Source organism: Sitophilus oryzae, unplaced genomic scaffold (genome assembly GCF_002938485.1).
Source record: "Sitophilus oryzae breed Bouriz unplaced genomic scaffold, Soryzae_2.0 scaffold_910_pilon_pilon, whole genome shotgun sequence".
Classification (NCBI taxonomy): domain Eukaryota; kingdom Metazoa; phylum Arthropoda; class Insecta; order Coleoptera; family Curculionidae; genus Sitophilus; species Sitophilus oryzae.
The window spans coordinates 2,380,843-2,396,879 of NW_022147540.1; the positions used below are offsets into that span (position 1 = coordinate 2,380,843).

Genomic DNA, 16,037 nt, shown 5'->3' on the forward strand with positions numbered 1-16,037 from the left:
GAATACATATCGTGATTTTAGTTCCTCGAGCCTGTCATTATTTACCCTTATACCAATTATTTTTAGGAGAACTTCACATTCTCATGCATGACAATGCACGGCCTTATACAGCCAGAGTGGTAATTGAGTTTATCAATGCTCATCAATTAAACATCTCACCCTGGCCGGCACAATCATCTGACCTCAACCCCATCGGGCACGTATGGGACGCGGTCCAAGGAAGAATTTTGAGAATGGGTATACCTCGTGAAACTCGTAGGGATCTGGTTCGGGCCGTGGATGCAGCGTGGCAGGCTGTACCTCAAGAAGAGTTCGACAACCTGATCAGGAGCATGGAGAGTCGATGTAGGGCTGTAATGGACAGTAGAGGAGGCTATATCCTTTATTAAGTAAAATGGTTTTTATCTTTTTTTCGATTTTTTTTTTTTTTTTTAAAAAAAATAGTATTGTATTCACGAGTTCAATAAAAATCGGGTTTGGGTTGGGAACGGACAATTTTATTATATCAGAAATGCAAATAATATAATTACTGACGATAGCTGGATAAAATTGTAATATCCCTAGACTTTTCCGGTGTGTGTATATTAAAATATTACAATTGTATTTCCTCTAGATAATCTTTTTTTTATAAAAGTTCATTTTCATAACGAAACTCCTAAATAATGAATTTTAAAAACAATTACGTCGCAAACGTCCAACGTGGACCGCGCTCATTCATCACATTCTCGGTAGTAAATCTAATATAAAAGTGCTCTATTCTCGCACCAACTGAATAAAACATTATATTCTTTACAGTTCGCTTTCTTAGTAAGCAAACCCGTACAAAACGGAAGAATTGAACAGAAAACAGTGGCGGCTATACTAGAAGAGACCAGGCACATTTATACAGGCACGAACGAAAAGTTATTATACTTCAAAGCAGTTAAAACACATGTATATGGCGCCCCCTACAATTACGAGTCATATTGACATCAAAATCAAATTTGTCATGTCAAAAAACTCCCAGACACCAATTTTCATCTAAATATTGACGTTACTTCAGAAATTATTCGGAAAAAATGTTTTTTTCTTCTAAATCCTGTATTTTTGAAACTAAGCATTTTGGATATACATTTATAGGAACTTTTTTACTTATTTTTGTCTGTAGAATGTGCTGCCGAAGTTTCCGGAATACAGTTTGGACCACCCTGTATTTTTAAATTATAACATACACTCTCTTTTTACAAGAGAGTGTATGTTTATAATAATATAAACATACACTATTATATAATATAATAAGTCTCTGTGTATTTATCTCCACCCACAGTTTCCAAAAAATGGTCACGATCCGCTACTGAAAAAGCAGAACGACAAAACAGTGCTGCAAACAGCCGCAGGATCGGCCAGTCCCCACGCAGATCCTGCAAAAACGAATAGAAAACAGAGGCGAGCGGATCAGGAATCAGGATTCGCTTATGTGGATCGCATACCAATCGGGCACAGTTCATTTTTCATTTATTCCGGATCGTGTTGATGGATGAAGAAGAAATTGGCCAATGTCTGGTGCGTTGTAGCTATTAGTGTTGAATAAAATCTGAACCCAAAGCTTTCGATTAAGAGTCCATTTCACTGAAAAAAACCGTTCGGCATTTAACCTTTTATGTAAAACTGGCTAGGTATTTTTACCAAGAGACCATTTTCACGTAGGAAACGTCGTAAATGTATATTTTTTAACTCAGCAGTTTTATACAGGTACGGACGAAAAGTTATTACTCTTCAAACCAGTTAAAAATATGTAGGTGGCGCCCTCTACTAGTAGGAGTCATATTGACATCAAAATAAAATTTCTCATGTCAAAAAACTCCCAGACACCAATTTTCATCCAAATATTGACATTACTTCAGAAATTATTTGGAAAAAATCGAAATAAAAATGAAACTTCTACACCCTGTATCTCCGAAACTAAGCATTTTAGGACATACATTTATACGAACTTTTTTACTTATTTTTATCAGCAGAATATGCTGCCGAAGTTTCCGGAATACTGTTCGGACCACCCTGTATAGTATGTATCTAAGACAATTTTTTTAAACTCAGTGCCTTTTGATGGAGTTGTTTTGTTTTTATACTATCCGATTGAAATGAAACTTTTTGGGCATTCACCTGTTAAGCTTGAACTCACTGTGACTGTGACTACCTGTGTTGGTAACTATTGGTAACTCAAAAGATCTACATCATTCAATATACCGATATTTGAAGATCTTTTGGAAGGATTTTAACAAATAATATACGTACAGCAGAAAAGTACATATCTTTGGCAATCTTCAACATAATTTGGCTTTTTATAAAATGTATAAGCACTTGTAAATATTTTGTTTTCGTATGATCTCTGCCTTGCTGAGCAGAAACCGACCATATTTGCTTGATAAAAATGTATCGAAATACAAAGAATATTCATGCATTTTTATATCAATTGGAATGTCTAGTATTTATTCTTACAGTACACATTTTTTGGCTTATTTCTAACCAAACGCTTTTGTCCCGCTAAATTTATCTTCCAACGCACTGTGCGCTCGTCCGTCAAATGTAAAAACAACTGTCACTGTCTAAAATCTTTAGCGCCAACTTCAACTCGGTCCCCAGAGACGTAAAAAAACTGACAGTGCAGGAAGGTAGGAATCGAACTATCCTTATCTCTATAGTACCCTTGGGTCCCGCCATCGTAGGATGTATGTTTTTCGCGAGGTTGTCTCCTTTTGGCCTGGACGGTTAAACCAAGACCTCCCCACACTCTCTAACCGTGAAACATAGCCACAGACAGTAGAGGGTTCCTGGTATAACGGACAGGATTTTAGAATTTTTTAGAATTTAGAATGAGTGGGAGGGGGGTTAATCACTTCGACCTTACAGATCCATTGTGTCCCCCTTTCTTGAATCATAACTCATCATACAGTCCCAGGGCTTTGACAAAAGCCAGTATCTGGGACGGTTTTATAGAGGGTAGTTCTCCATCTCCAATATCAGTCGTACCAAAATTCATGGCACGAATGGTTGTCGTCTCGGCGCACTCAGTGATGAGGTGTACTGGTGTTTCCCATCTTCCCCACAGAATCTGCATTCGCCGTTTCTTCTTAGTTTCAATCTACTGAGGTGTTCATTGAGGAGACAGTGTCCTGTTAAAAACCCCGTGACAATCCGAAAATTGTTCTTACTCAGACCCAGGAAGATCTGTGATTTTTCTTCATCATAAGCCCTCAGAAACTTCTTCGAGTGTCTTAGACCATTGCAAGATTTCCATTCCAGGTTGCGGATGGAATCTTCCAAGTTCTTGAGTTCCGCCTTGGGTTGGTTACCACTTGAAAAGCAGAACGGTTCTGGTCCAGTTAGTGGAGTGTTCGCTCCTTTCCTAGCTAGATTATTTGCTTTTTCATTGCCTTCTATCCCTTGGTGAGCAGGCACCCAGTGTAGGAGGACTTTGTTTTCTTTGCCTAATTTTATTCAGCTCTATGCATTCTTTGACCAATTTCGAATTGATTGATACTGAGTTGATCGCCTTTAACGCTGCTTGACTATCAGATAAGATGGCTATTTCTTGTTTCCGATAGTTTCTATCTAAGATAAGTTGTACGCATCTCTCGATAGCGTAGATTTCTGCCTGTAAGGATACTAGGGTAAAGTGCCCATTGGTTCAGAGTAATTAGCTCTCGGCCCAAACACACCTGATCCCTGTTCCCGTATTGGTTTTGGAAGCATCAGTATACCAAGTTATTGTATGATCTTTTAACTGCTGGGCAAGCGTTTCCGCTCTTCCAATCCCTCTTATTGCTCAATACTACATTGACATGTTTGTCAAAGTTGTACGTTCTTATATCGTAGATCCACTGGGAGTTGCAGGAGTGGTATTTCCTTTTTGAGGGTGTTCCAAGCTAAATAAGTTGTACGCATCTCGATAGCGTAGATTTCGCCTGTAGGATACTAGGTAAGTGCCCATTGGTTCGAGTAATTAGTTTTGGGCCCAACACTCCGATCCCTGTTCCCGTATTGGTTTTGGAAGCATCAGTATACCAAGTTATGGCATGGTCTTTAACTGCTGGGCAAGCGTTCTCTGCTCTTCCAATCCCTCTTATTGCTCAATACTACATTGACATGTTTTGTCAAAGTTGTACGTTCTGCATATCGTCCACTGGGAGTTGCAGGTGGAGTGGTATTTCCTTTTTGAGGGTGTTCCAAGCCCCTGGATCCTGACAATTCTCCCCAGTACTGATTCCGTTAGTGACCATTCTAATCATTGTCGCATTGGCATATCTACCAATGACAATGTGCAGTGGTGTTAGATCTAGAATGACCTCCATTGCTGCTGTTGGACAGGTTCTCATGGCTCCTGTGATGCAAACACATGCTAGTCTCTGGACTTTGCATAAGTTTAGCCTTGCCGTCCGTTGCTCTAGTTTTGTGTACCAGGCAACTGCTCCATAAGTAATCATGGGTCTTACTATCATGGTATACATCCAGCGCAAAATGTTAGGGGAGCAGCCCCATCTATTTCAGGCCAGTCTTCTGCATATCATGATATGCTTTATGGCTTTGCTGGTAGTGTTCTTAATATGCCTGTTCCACAGGAGTTTACTGTCCGGGGTTATTCCCAGGTATTTAACTTCCTGTGTTGACAGTATTTCCTTTCCATCTAGTTGGATTCTTTTCAAGTTTTTCAGACTTCGCCTTCTGGTGAACGGAACAGGATAGTCGCATCCTTATACAGGATAGCTACATATATCCTGGCCACCACACTACAGCCGAGGGTCAAGACAGTGAGATGCTCCTTAGATCCAGCAAAATTCCAGAGGGGATTCCCCCTAGCACCTCACTAGGAGCTTCGCCACCAACGACAAGGTCTCGCATCTCCTAGAGGAAGTGGGTTCCCTACTATAATTTTCTTCAAATTTATTAGATAAACGTATTTGGTATTGAAGCATATATAAGAAATTATTACAAATTTAGTCCAAAATATAACGATACTTTTGGTACAGATGCACTAGTTTCAATAGAGGAACATGCCTATATAAATATTTATCAATAAAGAAAAAAAAAATCTAATTATTTCTAAACTCGGTGGCTATCTTAAAATACAGTACGCAATATCACTATCTAATTTCAATTATGATAAAATAATAATTAAAGACCAAAATTTTTTATGTCGCAAAAATCTCATTAAATTTTAATTTCAATTAGGTACATTCTACATGTTTCTGTATCATTTTTTTCATAATTATCAGTATGGAAATTTTATTGTAGATAATTCAGCATATCCAAAATTATATCTCATTAACGCATATATAAATGTTGCGATATCTGTACGTAGAGGCAATTTTTTAATTTTGCGAATTAATATTTACATAATTTGTTTTAAAACGTCATCGATATTTATTGCTATCAGTTCTAAACACACAATATACAGAGGAAACTTACATAAAATATGTTTGACTCTTGCTTAATAACTAGATCCTCTAGGTAATACCTATTTTTGATTCTCTTTCTCAGCCTGGTTCCATCCAGTGTTGGATATAGGCCTCTTCTAGGTTTTTCCATGCTTCGCGATCTCTAGCCAATCTTATCCATTGTCTTCCCGCCACTGCCCTGACGTCATCGACCCATCTCTATTTTGGTCGGCCCACACCTCTTGTTGTTGTTCCCCTAGGTCTCCATAGGATTACTTTTTGGGGCCATCGGTCTGGATCCTCTCTTGCCACATGTCCTATCCATTGCCACTTCAGACTTGCCACTCTTTTAACGACATCTATTAATTTTGTTTTTTGACGTATGTGGGTATTCCGTATTTTTTCCCTAATGGTGACTCCCAACATGATTCTTTCCATGGCTCTTTGTGCTACTCGTAGTTGTTCTGCTGTTTTTCGAGTAATTGCCATAGTCTCTAAGCCATACGTAAGCACAGGTAAAATGTCGTAAGCCTTTTTCATTAGGTTCATGGGCACCTTTTTATCCTTGAAAATATCGCTCATATTTCCAAATGCTTTCCAAGGATCCAAACGGATCCTGCGTTTGATCTCCGTATTTTGGTTTTCCTTGCCCAGCTTGATTTTATGACCTAAATATATATAATGGTATACGTTTTCAATAATAACGTTGTCAACAGTAATGTTATGGATATTGTTGCTCATTATCGTGGTCTTCTTCAAGTTCATTTTAAGGCCAATTTTCTGGGATTGGTCATTTAGCTCATTTAGCATGGTGTTTAGTTCTTGAATGTCGGCGCTCAGCAAGACAATATCGTCTGCGAACCTCAGATGGCTAAGGTGTACCCCATCGATGTTTAGACCTCTATTTTCCCATTCTAATTATAAATAATATAATATAATTATAATATTTTTGATTAATAAACATTAAACGTCAATTTTTCGTTTTCTATTTATTGTCTTTTTGCTTGTTTCCACATAACATTAATAGAATATCATTAGCAAATACCCAATATTATAAAAAAACAATCAAACTGAAAAAAAAAAAGTTCAACATACATATATCCAAAATAAACAACGGATATTTTATTTGATCGTTTTTTTCTCCGTCTTGTTTAGCCAATAACGTTTACCCAGGTTCGATTTAATCCAATACAAGCAAGGGAAGGAAATAAGAAAAAACAAATAAAATCGCAATAGCATCGGAAAAAACAGACAACATTTCAATCGAGCGAGACAAAAGGCCAACTGAGATTTACATAAATCCACTTCTCCCATCGTTTACCCGAGGAGGAAAAAAAGAGAGGAACGAAAAAAATGTTGGGATAAAATATCTTTTAATCTCTGAAGATTCGGTCGTTATCAATCATGTTTAAGGGCTTTCAATTTAAGGAATTAGGTTAATATGCTGGGCCCTTATCGAGCGGAAGGACAACCAACTTTTTTTTTATGTTACGTAACGAGCTTGAAGAGTTTTATTTGTTCCAGGGTTTAAGTAGAAAGAAGATAAAAACAATTTGGTTATCTATGTATCTAATGCGGCATATAGGGTGATTCACGGCCAAATCTATACTAATATATAAAATCCTTAAGTGACTGACTCACTGATTAATCACGATTCTGCTCAAACCACTCAACGTAAGAAGCTCAATTTTGGCATACATGTTGATTCTAGGGTGTAGAGGTTCGATAAGAAGGGATTTTTCGAAATTCCAGTTCCAAAGGGGTGTGAAAAACGGCCAAGTTTCCGAAAAAACTCTTAAACACGTATATTTTATTTTGTTGTTTTACATATTTTATTCTGCTTAAACTGCTTGACGTTTAAAGCTGATTTTTGGCAAACGGACTGACTGTGGGGTGTAGAGGTTCGATAAGGAGGGGTTTCTCGAATCTCAAATTCCAAGAGGGTGAAAACGCTCCTCAAATATTACAATATTTGTTGTTTAAAAAACGGTTGGCCTTTCAGGAAAACGCTTGGACACGCATAATTTATTTTGTTTTTTTACATATTTTGAATTTTTTTAAAAAAATCATACAGGGTGTTCCAAAAAGTTGGATAATTGATTAACCACGATTCTGCTTATACTGCTTGACGTAAAAAGCTTATTTTTGGCAAACGGATTTTTTGAAAGTCAAATTCCATCGAGATGAAACTACACCTCAAATATTACCAAGTTATATAATAATATCGCCATATTGTTTTTTCTCATGCTGACATAAATCTGAGAAAATTTTATCCAGTTTGTATGTTAACGGAAATTCTTGCTTTGCTTGAACCATTTGCAACTACAATATTTTAACTCCTTTTTAAACGGTTTTATTTAGCTCGACCCGTACGGTATTTATTTATTTGTTTGCTTATTTGGGTCAAAATTAGAAATTTAAGTACCTTACTGTTGTCAAATTGATCTGTTGTTAGATTGATCTACTCAACATGATTATTTTTCGTCAATAATAACATGTATTGACTATTTCCATTCTAAATATCTTAAGAACGGTTGCTCGTAGCGATTTTTACAAAGAGATATTTTTTGCGTAAAAAGTCGCAGAGATGTATATTTTTGGCCTCGGTAGTTTTATACAGGTGCGGACTAAAAGTTATTACGCTTTAAAACAGTTAACACATGTAGGTGGCGCCCTCTACCAGTAGGAGTCATATTGAATGAAATATGAAATTTCTCATGTCTCAAATTATTTGGAAAAAATCGAAATAAAAATGAAATTTTACACCCTGTCTCCGAAACTAACCATTTTGGGACATGAACTTTTTTACTTATTTTTATCTGCAGAATATGCCGACAAAGTTTCCGGATTACTGTTCGTACCACCCTGTAAAATACAGCTTCTTATTATGTCTCTATACACTAATATCATTTATCACCATATTTAATGTCTTTTATATAATATCAAATTTATTATTACTAACTTATCTACCGATAATTTAGAAAAAAAATATTTTATTACAAATAAATTGTATCTATTTTTTTATCGTGTGATAAAATTTTGGCTTTATCTGTAGTTAATTACCATACTAAAACGGATAGATAAAATTGATGTTATGTCTTCTGCATTCTATGTTTTAAAATTTTCGTATTGTACTTAAACTTATCAAATTTTACATTAGTATTAATGTGATGTTATTGAGTTATCAAGTTTAATATATTATTTATACATTATCGAAATATTAATAACAATGAAATATCAGAATTTATGACATAGGCTTAATTCAAATCTATAATAATATATAAAAACCTTAAGTGACTGACTCACTTATTAATCACGATCCTGCTCAAACCACTCAACGTAAGAAGCTCAATTTTGTCATACAGGTTGATTCTAGGGTGTAGAGAGTCACGGGTGTAGAGGAATAAGGAGGGATTTTTCGAAATTCCAGTTCCAAGAGGGTGAAACCACCCCTCAAATATTAAAATATTTTTTTATTTAAGAAACGGTCAAGTTTCCGAAAAAACGCTTAAACACGTATATTTTATTTTGTTTTTTTACATATTTTAAGATTTTTTAAAAATGTATACAGGGTGTTTCGAAAAATCTGGTCATTGATTAATCACGATCCTGCTTAAAGCGCTTGACGTAAAAAGCTGATTTTTGGAAAACAGATTAACTTTAGGGTGTAGAGGTTCGATAAGAAGGGATTTTTCGAAACTCGAATTCTAAGGGGGTGAAACTATCCCTCAAATATTAAAATATTTTTTATTTAAAAACCGGTGAGTTTTTCGGAAAAATGCTTAAACGCGTATATTTCATTTTGTTGTTTTACATATTTTAAGATTTTTTAAAAATTTATACAGGGTGTTTCATAAAATATGACCATTGAGTAATCACGATTCTGCTTAAACTGCTTGACGTTTAAAGCTGATTTTTTGCACACAGATTGACTGTGGGGTGTAGAGGTTCGATAAGGAGGGGTTTCTCGAATCTCAAATTCCAAGAGGGTGAAAACGCCCCTCAAATACTACAATATTTGTTATTTAAAAACGGTTAGTCTTTCGGGATAACGCTTGGACACGCATAATTTATTTTGTTTTTTTACATATTTTGAAATTTTTTAAAAATTGATACAGGGTGTTCCAAAAAGTTGGGTAATTGTTTAACCACGATTCTGCTTAAACTGATTGACGTAAAAAGCTTATTTTTGGCAAACGGATTTTTCGAAAGTCAAATTCCAACGAGATGAAACTACCCCTCAAATATTACCAAGTTATATAATAATTTCGCCATATTGTTTTTTCTCATGCTGACATAAATGTGAGAAAACTTTATCCAGTTTGTATGTTAATGAAAATTCTTGCTTTGCTTTATCATCACCATTACCAATGATTAATTTGACGCGAACGACGTCGCGGGTACACGCTAGTTTTTCAAGAAACTTCCTACTAAATACCAAAATCGCCACCATATTGATTAATTGAATTATACTTATTATTTCTACATCTCTGAATTAACTACATGTAAAAAATGGAAAATGTCAAGATGGAGGACCACAAATCCAAGTTATAAAAATCGGACTTACCTAGAAGATATGCCAGCAGTATCCCTATGGTGATTTGGACTTGAAAAAATGTCCCCAGCGTGCCCCTAATGGATATATGAGCTATCTCAGCTACGTACATCGGAGCTGTTACGCTGATAGCGCCCCCTGCAAATCCAGCTACAAATCGGGCCAGGTAGACAATGAAGATAAGGTCACTGTAATAGAATATAGATATTTTTATATTATATTTTAGCCTGTAAGAATTTTGAATAATCTTTAATTATAACATATTTCTTTTCAAATGAAACTAGTAAAAAATAAAATAATCCTCAATTTTCCTTTAAACTTATTTTTATAATGACATAAAACTAAAATGCTATTGCGCGAAAATGTTCGAGGTGATATTATGGATGTTACATAATATAATATAAATTTGCTGAAAAAATCTTTCTGTTGATTAATGTAAATCAAGTTCTTGAAGTACAATTAAAATTGAATTTAAGAAAATTTAACAAAACTTTAAATCTCGTATCTGTCTTAGGCCATGATAGAAAAAGTTACATGAGAAAAAGCTGACGTCAATTAGATTAAAATATAAATTTATCAGTGTCTCTTTATTTGTATACAGAAAGTTTCATAACCAAGAAAAAATGTTTTGATCTTTTCACGGGTCATGAAGAATAAAATTAGTAAATGAAATAACTGTAATTTTAATCGTAGAAAATCACGAGATTTAAAATTATTTATGTATATTATTAAATTAAAATATCAATTTTTTATTATCATAAAAATAAACAATTGAAAAATTTATTTATTTAATGTAAAAATGACCAAAACTGATATTCAAAGATTAGTCATCTATTTTCATTGATTAAAACTACTCTATATCTAATCTGTTTTTCAGAAAAAAAACAGTATGTACAGGGTGGGTCAAATTCGACGCTTTTAAACGGAAACACCCTTTTCTATAGGAAATAGACAAAAACGTGTCTGGAGCTCAATTTTTGTCAAAAACATGATGGTGAAAACCGCATATCGATATCTGTTACCGTTTCGGAGTTACGGGGTGTTTTTCAAAAATATACATTTTTAATAAATCGCTGTAACTTTTTTGCTATGGAAAATTTTGTATTTTTATGAAAACGTTTCCAAAGCACCTTTTTACGTAAAATATAATGGTTTAAGTATAATTTTTTTAAAATTAATAATTTAAGAATTATCAATAGAAAATTTGATTTCTTATATGAGACACCCTGTATATTTTTAATTTATTGAAAAGAATTTAAAATTACCTTTCCAAAAATATAACACACTTGATATTTTGCTCGATTCCTCTTCGAGACCGGGTGTAATGCAAAAAAATTCTAGCTGTGAGAGTCAATTAAAACGAAAATAATATTTGTTATGAGAGATGCAGAATTTTATAACAATTTAAAATATATTTAACCAACATCAACACATTTAAACTATATCTAATAACAATAAAAATAAATAGCAAACCAAGACATGAGATTTTGCTACAGGTGTTCGACATATCGACCGTTTTCTGTTATGGACAGACGGGGCCGTTTTTGAACATTTCTCGCGGAATTCATTAACTCAGTGGGGGTGAAAGATACCCTCTCATAACTGCTAAGTATTTCTAATTATTGTCTAGATTATACAGAAGAATAAGGAACCTTTATTCTTCCGCAAATATATCCATATGATTAGATCCATGGGCACTAAGCCAGGCGGCCTCGACGGCCAACGGCTGCGATCTTGGTTAGCTATTCAATTATTCTTGAAATAGGCTGCAAAAATTTGCTGACAATTTCAGTGTTCTGAGGTGGTGCGTCGTCTTGCTGGAAAAATATGTTTTCGAGTTCGATTAAGGGCATATCAGCAATAAGGGGTCCAAAGCCTACTATAGTTAAAAGTGGCGAACTTTTAAATATTCTGTTTTTCGAAGGGGATTATATACAAAATATCAAGTGTGCTATATTTTTGGAAAGGTAATTTTAAATTCTTTTCAGTTAGTTAAAAATATAAAGGGTGTCCCAAATAAAAAATAAATTTTTCTGTTGATAACTCTTAAATTATTAATTTTAAAAAAATTATACTTAAATCATTAAATTCTACGTAAAAAGGTGCTTTGGAAATGTCCATAGCAAAAAAGTTACAGCGATTTGTTAAAAATGCACATTTTTTAAAAACACCTCGTAACTCCGAAACGGTAACAGATATTGATGTGCGGTTTTCACCATCATGTTTTTGATGAAAATTGAGCTTCAGACACTGATACTAGTTTTCGTCTATCTTCTATAGAAAAGGGTGTTTCCATTTAAAAGCGTCAAATTTGACCCACCCTGTACACTATGTACGTATATTTGAAGTGAAACTTCTTGCTAACAGCCATTAAATTTATATAAGCTAATAACTATTTGATATGATAATAACAATGGTGACAGGTATTGCTAATTTCGATTCCAAATATCTCGAGAACCATTACTCGTAGCGATTTTTACCAAGAGATCTTTTTAACGTAAAAAACGTCGTGAATGTATATTTTTACTGAGTAGTTTAATACAGGTACGGACGAAAAGTTATTACTCTTCAAACCAGTTAAAAAATACGTGTAGGTGGCGCCCTCTACAAGTAGGAGCCATATTGACATCAAAATAAAATTTCTCATGCCCAAAAACTCCCAGACACCAATTTCCATCCAAATATTAACGTTACTTCAGAAATTATTTTGAAAAAATCGAAATAAAAATGAAATTTCTATACACCCTGTATCTCCGAAACTAAGCATTTTAAGACATACATTTATACGAACTTTTTTGCTTATTTTTATCTGCAGAATACGCCACCGAAGTTTCCGGAATACAGTTCGGACCACCCTGTATATTATATTGATGTAAGCTAGTATATTTAGAAAATCTCTACTAAAGAATTTTTCTAGTAATTCAGTACTTACTAAAAATATGCAATGAAAATCCAACTAAAGAACAACGGTATTATGATCATTTGCAGGAATCTCTTTCTGCCAAAAACTTGAGCTAGTGGTCCAGCCGGTATAGCTCCAACGAACGCTCCTAATGTGACCAAAGATCCTATCCATGCTCCTTGTGACTTACTGATACCCACTTCGCTTTCCATAACTGGCAACGCTGGTGAGGTCCATGTGAACACCATGCCCAAGCATACAGCAGAAAAAGTGCCTGGAGAAGTAAATGTATAAACATCACTTATTAAAAATAAACAAAAAAAAACTACTTCTAATTGCTATTGTTTTAGTTCATACCAAATAAAAAAAATACTAAAAAATATTTTAGGAAACAAAAATAAATTAATTATAATTATATAAACAGTTATTATTTTCCATTTAGAGAAAAGGGGTCTAATAAAAACACGAATATATATACACTCACCGGTAAAAAAAACCGGCCACCAAAAACTAGTCCCACTTTCAAAGTTGGATTTCTCGCGAACCACTCATTAGATTTTGATGTTTTTTTATTATAATTGTAGTTCCTTCTTAACGGATGCTACGTCAGACATTTTTATTCCGAATTTATTTTGAGCATATACAGGGCACAACAAGACGAAGTTTTTTGCCCGAACTTTGTAACACCCTGTAGGGTGCAGCAGCTGTAGTAGCTATTGCTAAATCAAATCACATTGTAGCCTCATCTTTTGTGAGCATTTTGTTTTTTTTTTAATCACATTATCTGTTTGTATTGAAGATACGCTGATTTAAAACCAACATCTCAGAAAAATGCTTCACAGGAAAAACCGATTCATTTGCGAGCGATTCATCCGTGAAAAGGACTTTAGTCCATTGCCCAATATCCCAATTCACATGTAAACGCGCAAACTGAAGACGTGCTCGACGATGTCTTGGAAGTAGCTGGGGTCCTGTGGCAGGCCTCCTTGCAGGCAAGCTGTTTACTTTTAGTCTTCGTCGGATTTTTCTCTCACTGACCTGAGTTCTACGCACCGCTTGTAGCAGATGTTGATTCTGAAACGCTGCAATTCTACGATTTCGTAAAGTATTCAGGACAATAAAGCGGTCGTCAATTGCATTTGTCTTTCGTTTTCTTCGAGAACCCACTTGCCTGGTGAAATTTCCCGTTTCCATATACCGATTCCAGTCATCCTTGACTGTTGTTCGTGGTATACCCAGAATATCGGACACATAACGTTGACTTCGGTCATCCTCAATTACAGCCACAATACGAGCAACATCCATCACAGATAATGGCATTTTTTAATTTGACAATGATGTCGCCTTGATTATGTATACATAAAACTTTCTGCCGGCGAAGCATTTTTCCGACACGTTCGTTTTAAAGCAGCGTAGCTCCAATACAAACAGAGATAATGTCGTGATTAAAAAAACAAAATGCTCACGAAGGATGAGGCTACAATGCGATTTAGAGGAATTTTAGAGCAATAGATACTACAGCTGCTGCACCCTAGAGGGTGTTACAAAGTTCGGACAAAAAACGTCGTGTTATTGTTGTACCCTGTATATGCTCAAAATAAATTCGGAATAAAAATTTGTGACGTAGCATCCGTTAAGAAGGAATTAATTAACAATTTAAAAAAAAATCATCAAAATCTAATGAGAGGTTCGCGAGAAATCCAACTTTGAAATCGGGACTAGTTTTTAGTGGCCGGTTTTTTTGCTGGTGAGTTTAGTTGATTTTTTTCCTCAAATCCTAAAAATGAAAACGCATTTCTATGGTAATATAACTTGGTTTTCATTCTTTGGTAGATTGTTATTCATAGAATTTTAATTTAACGTAATATTTTTTGTTGTTTCAAAATGTTAAAGAAGCACAAACTTTATTTATTTCAATGCTAAGGAAAGGATGATGATAGTTATCGGAAAATGAGAAACTTTAACAACAACAGCAAAGAATATGACGTTAATCAAAATTAATAATAACCACTATCAAAGAATAAAATCGAATTGATATGTTGACTTTTAATAAACATGAATTAAAGTATAATAATTTATGGTTAAATTTAATTTGTGAAATAAAAAATATCAGTAATTAGATATTTTTATTTTTTTTCTAAAAAAACAACTGGGTTAATTATAATATTATAGTGATAATTGATAAATTAATAGTGTACTGTCCCATATTGCACTATTAATAGACATGTAAACATTGTTGCATGTGCTATTGGCGTCATAGTCTGATGACCAAAATACAAATATTTTGTATTATCTAATAATTATCTTAGGCTAGAACTAAATTATATGAAAAAAAAACAGTTTTTGCAATTTTTAACAATTTTTATCCAATATATATTTAGGTATACTGTTCAATATAATAATTCTTTTTAGCAAACAATATACAGGGTGTTTCAAAACAAATGCGAAAAACTTCAGGGGGTGATTCCTTCTTCAAAATAAAGGGTAGTTTGCTTCATAAGCGTTGGGTCAAAAGTCAACCATTAGGGAGATATCGCGGTACAAAGATGGCGGAAAAATAATGTTCTTATTTTTTATCTTGAAAACGAAAAGAGATAGACTAATGAAATTTTATGGAAGCATTACTGTTATGAAAACACACTTTCTGGTAATTTTTTCACCTTTTTAAAATGAGTGGAAGGGGTTGAAATAAACTACCCTATTATTCTTGTTAACGAAATTTAAAGAAAAATCTTATCAAACACATGCAAAAAAAATAATTTGGGTAGTTTAGTTTGTTTAGAAACTTTTTTATCTCTTGTATTTTTTTGATAAAACTCACCGATTTGAAATTAAAAAATAAAATGTAAAGCATTACATGTCAGGACAAAAAAAAATTTTCTGATAAAGAATCTAGTGGGCTGCTGTAATTTTTTTAGAAAAAAATCTAGTCGGCCGCTGTTACTTTTTAGGATGTTTCTAATATTATTTTATTTGACATTACTCTACTGCAATAGGTTATTATCTAGATGATTATTATTATCGTTATTATCACTAGATTCTTAATCTAAAATTTTTTTTTGTCCTGACATGTAATGCTTTACATTTTATCTTTTAATTTCAAATCGGTGAGTTTTATCAAAAAAACACAAGAGATAAAAAAGTTTCTAAACAAACTAAGCTATCC

At 34.0% G+C, this 16,037-nt stretch overlaps 1 protein-coding gene across 1 annotated transcript in view; it reads right to left on the bottom strand.

Annotated features, from left to right (window-relative positions):
• Nucleotides 1–16,037, bottom strand: part of LOC115890758 (facilitated trehalose transporter Tret1-like) — a 53,108-nt gene that overhangs the window by 27,688 nt on the left and 9,383 nt on the right. Inside the window, exons 2-3 of the mRNA XM_030911083.1 lie at nucleotides 12,902–13,145; nucleotides 9,982–10,157 (exon numbers count right to left, since the gene is read on the bottom strand). Of these exons, the coding sequence (XP_030766943.1) occupies nucleotides 9,982–10,157; nucleotides 12,902–13,145 (420 nt within the window). The remainder of the gene's footprint in view (nucleotides 1–9,981; nucleotides 10,158–12,901; nucleotides 13,146–16,037) is intronic.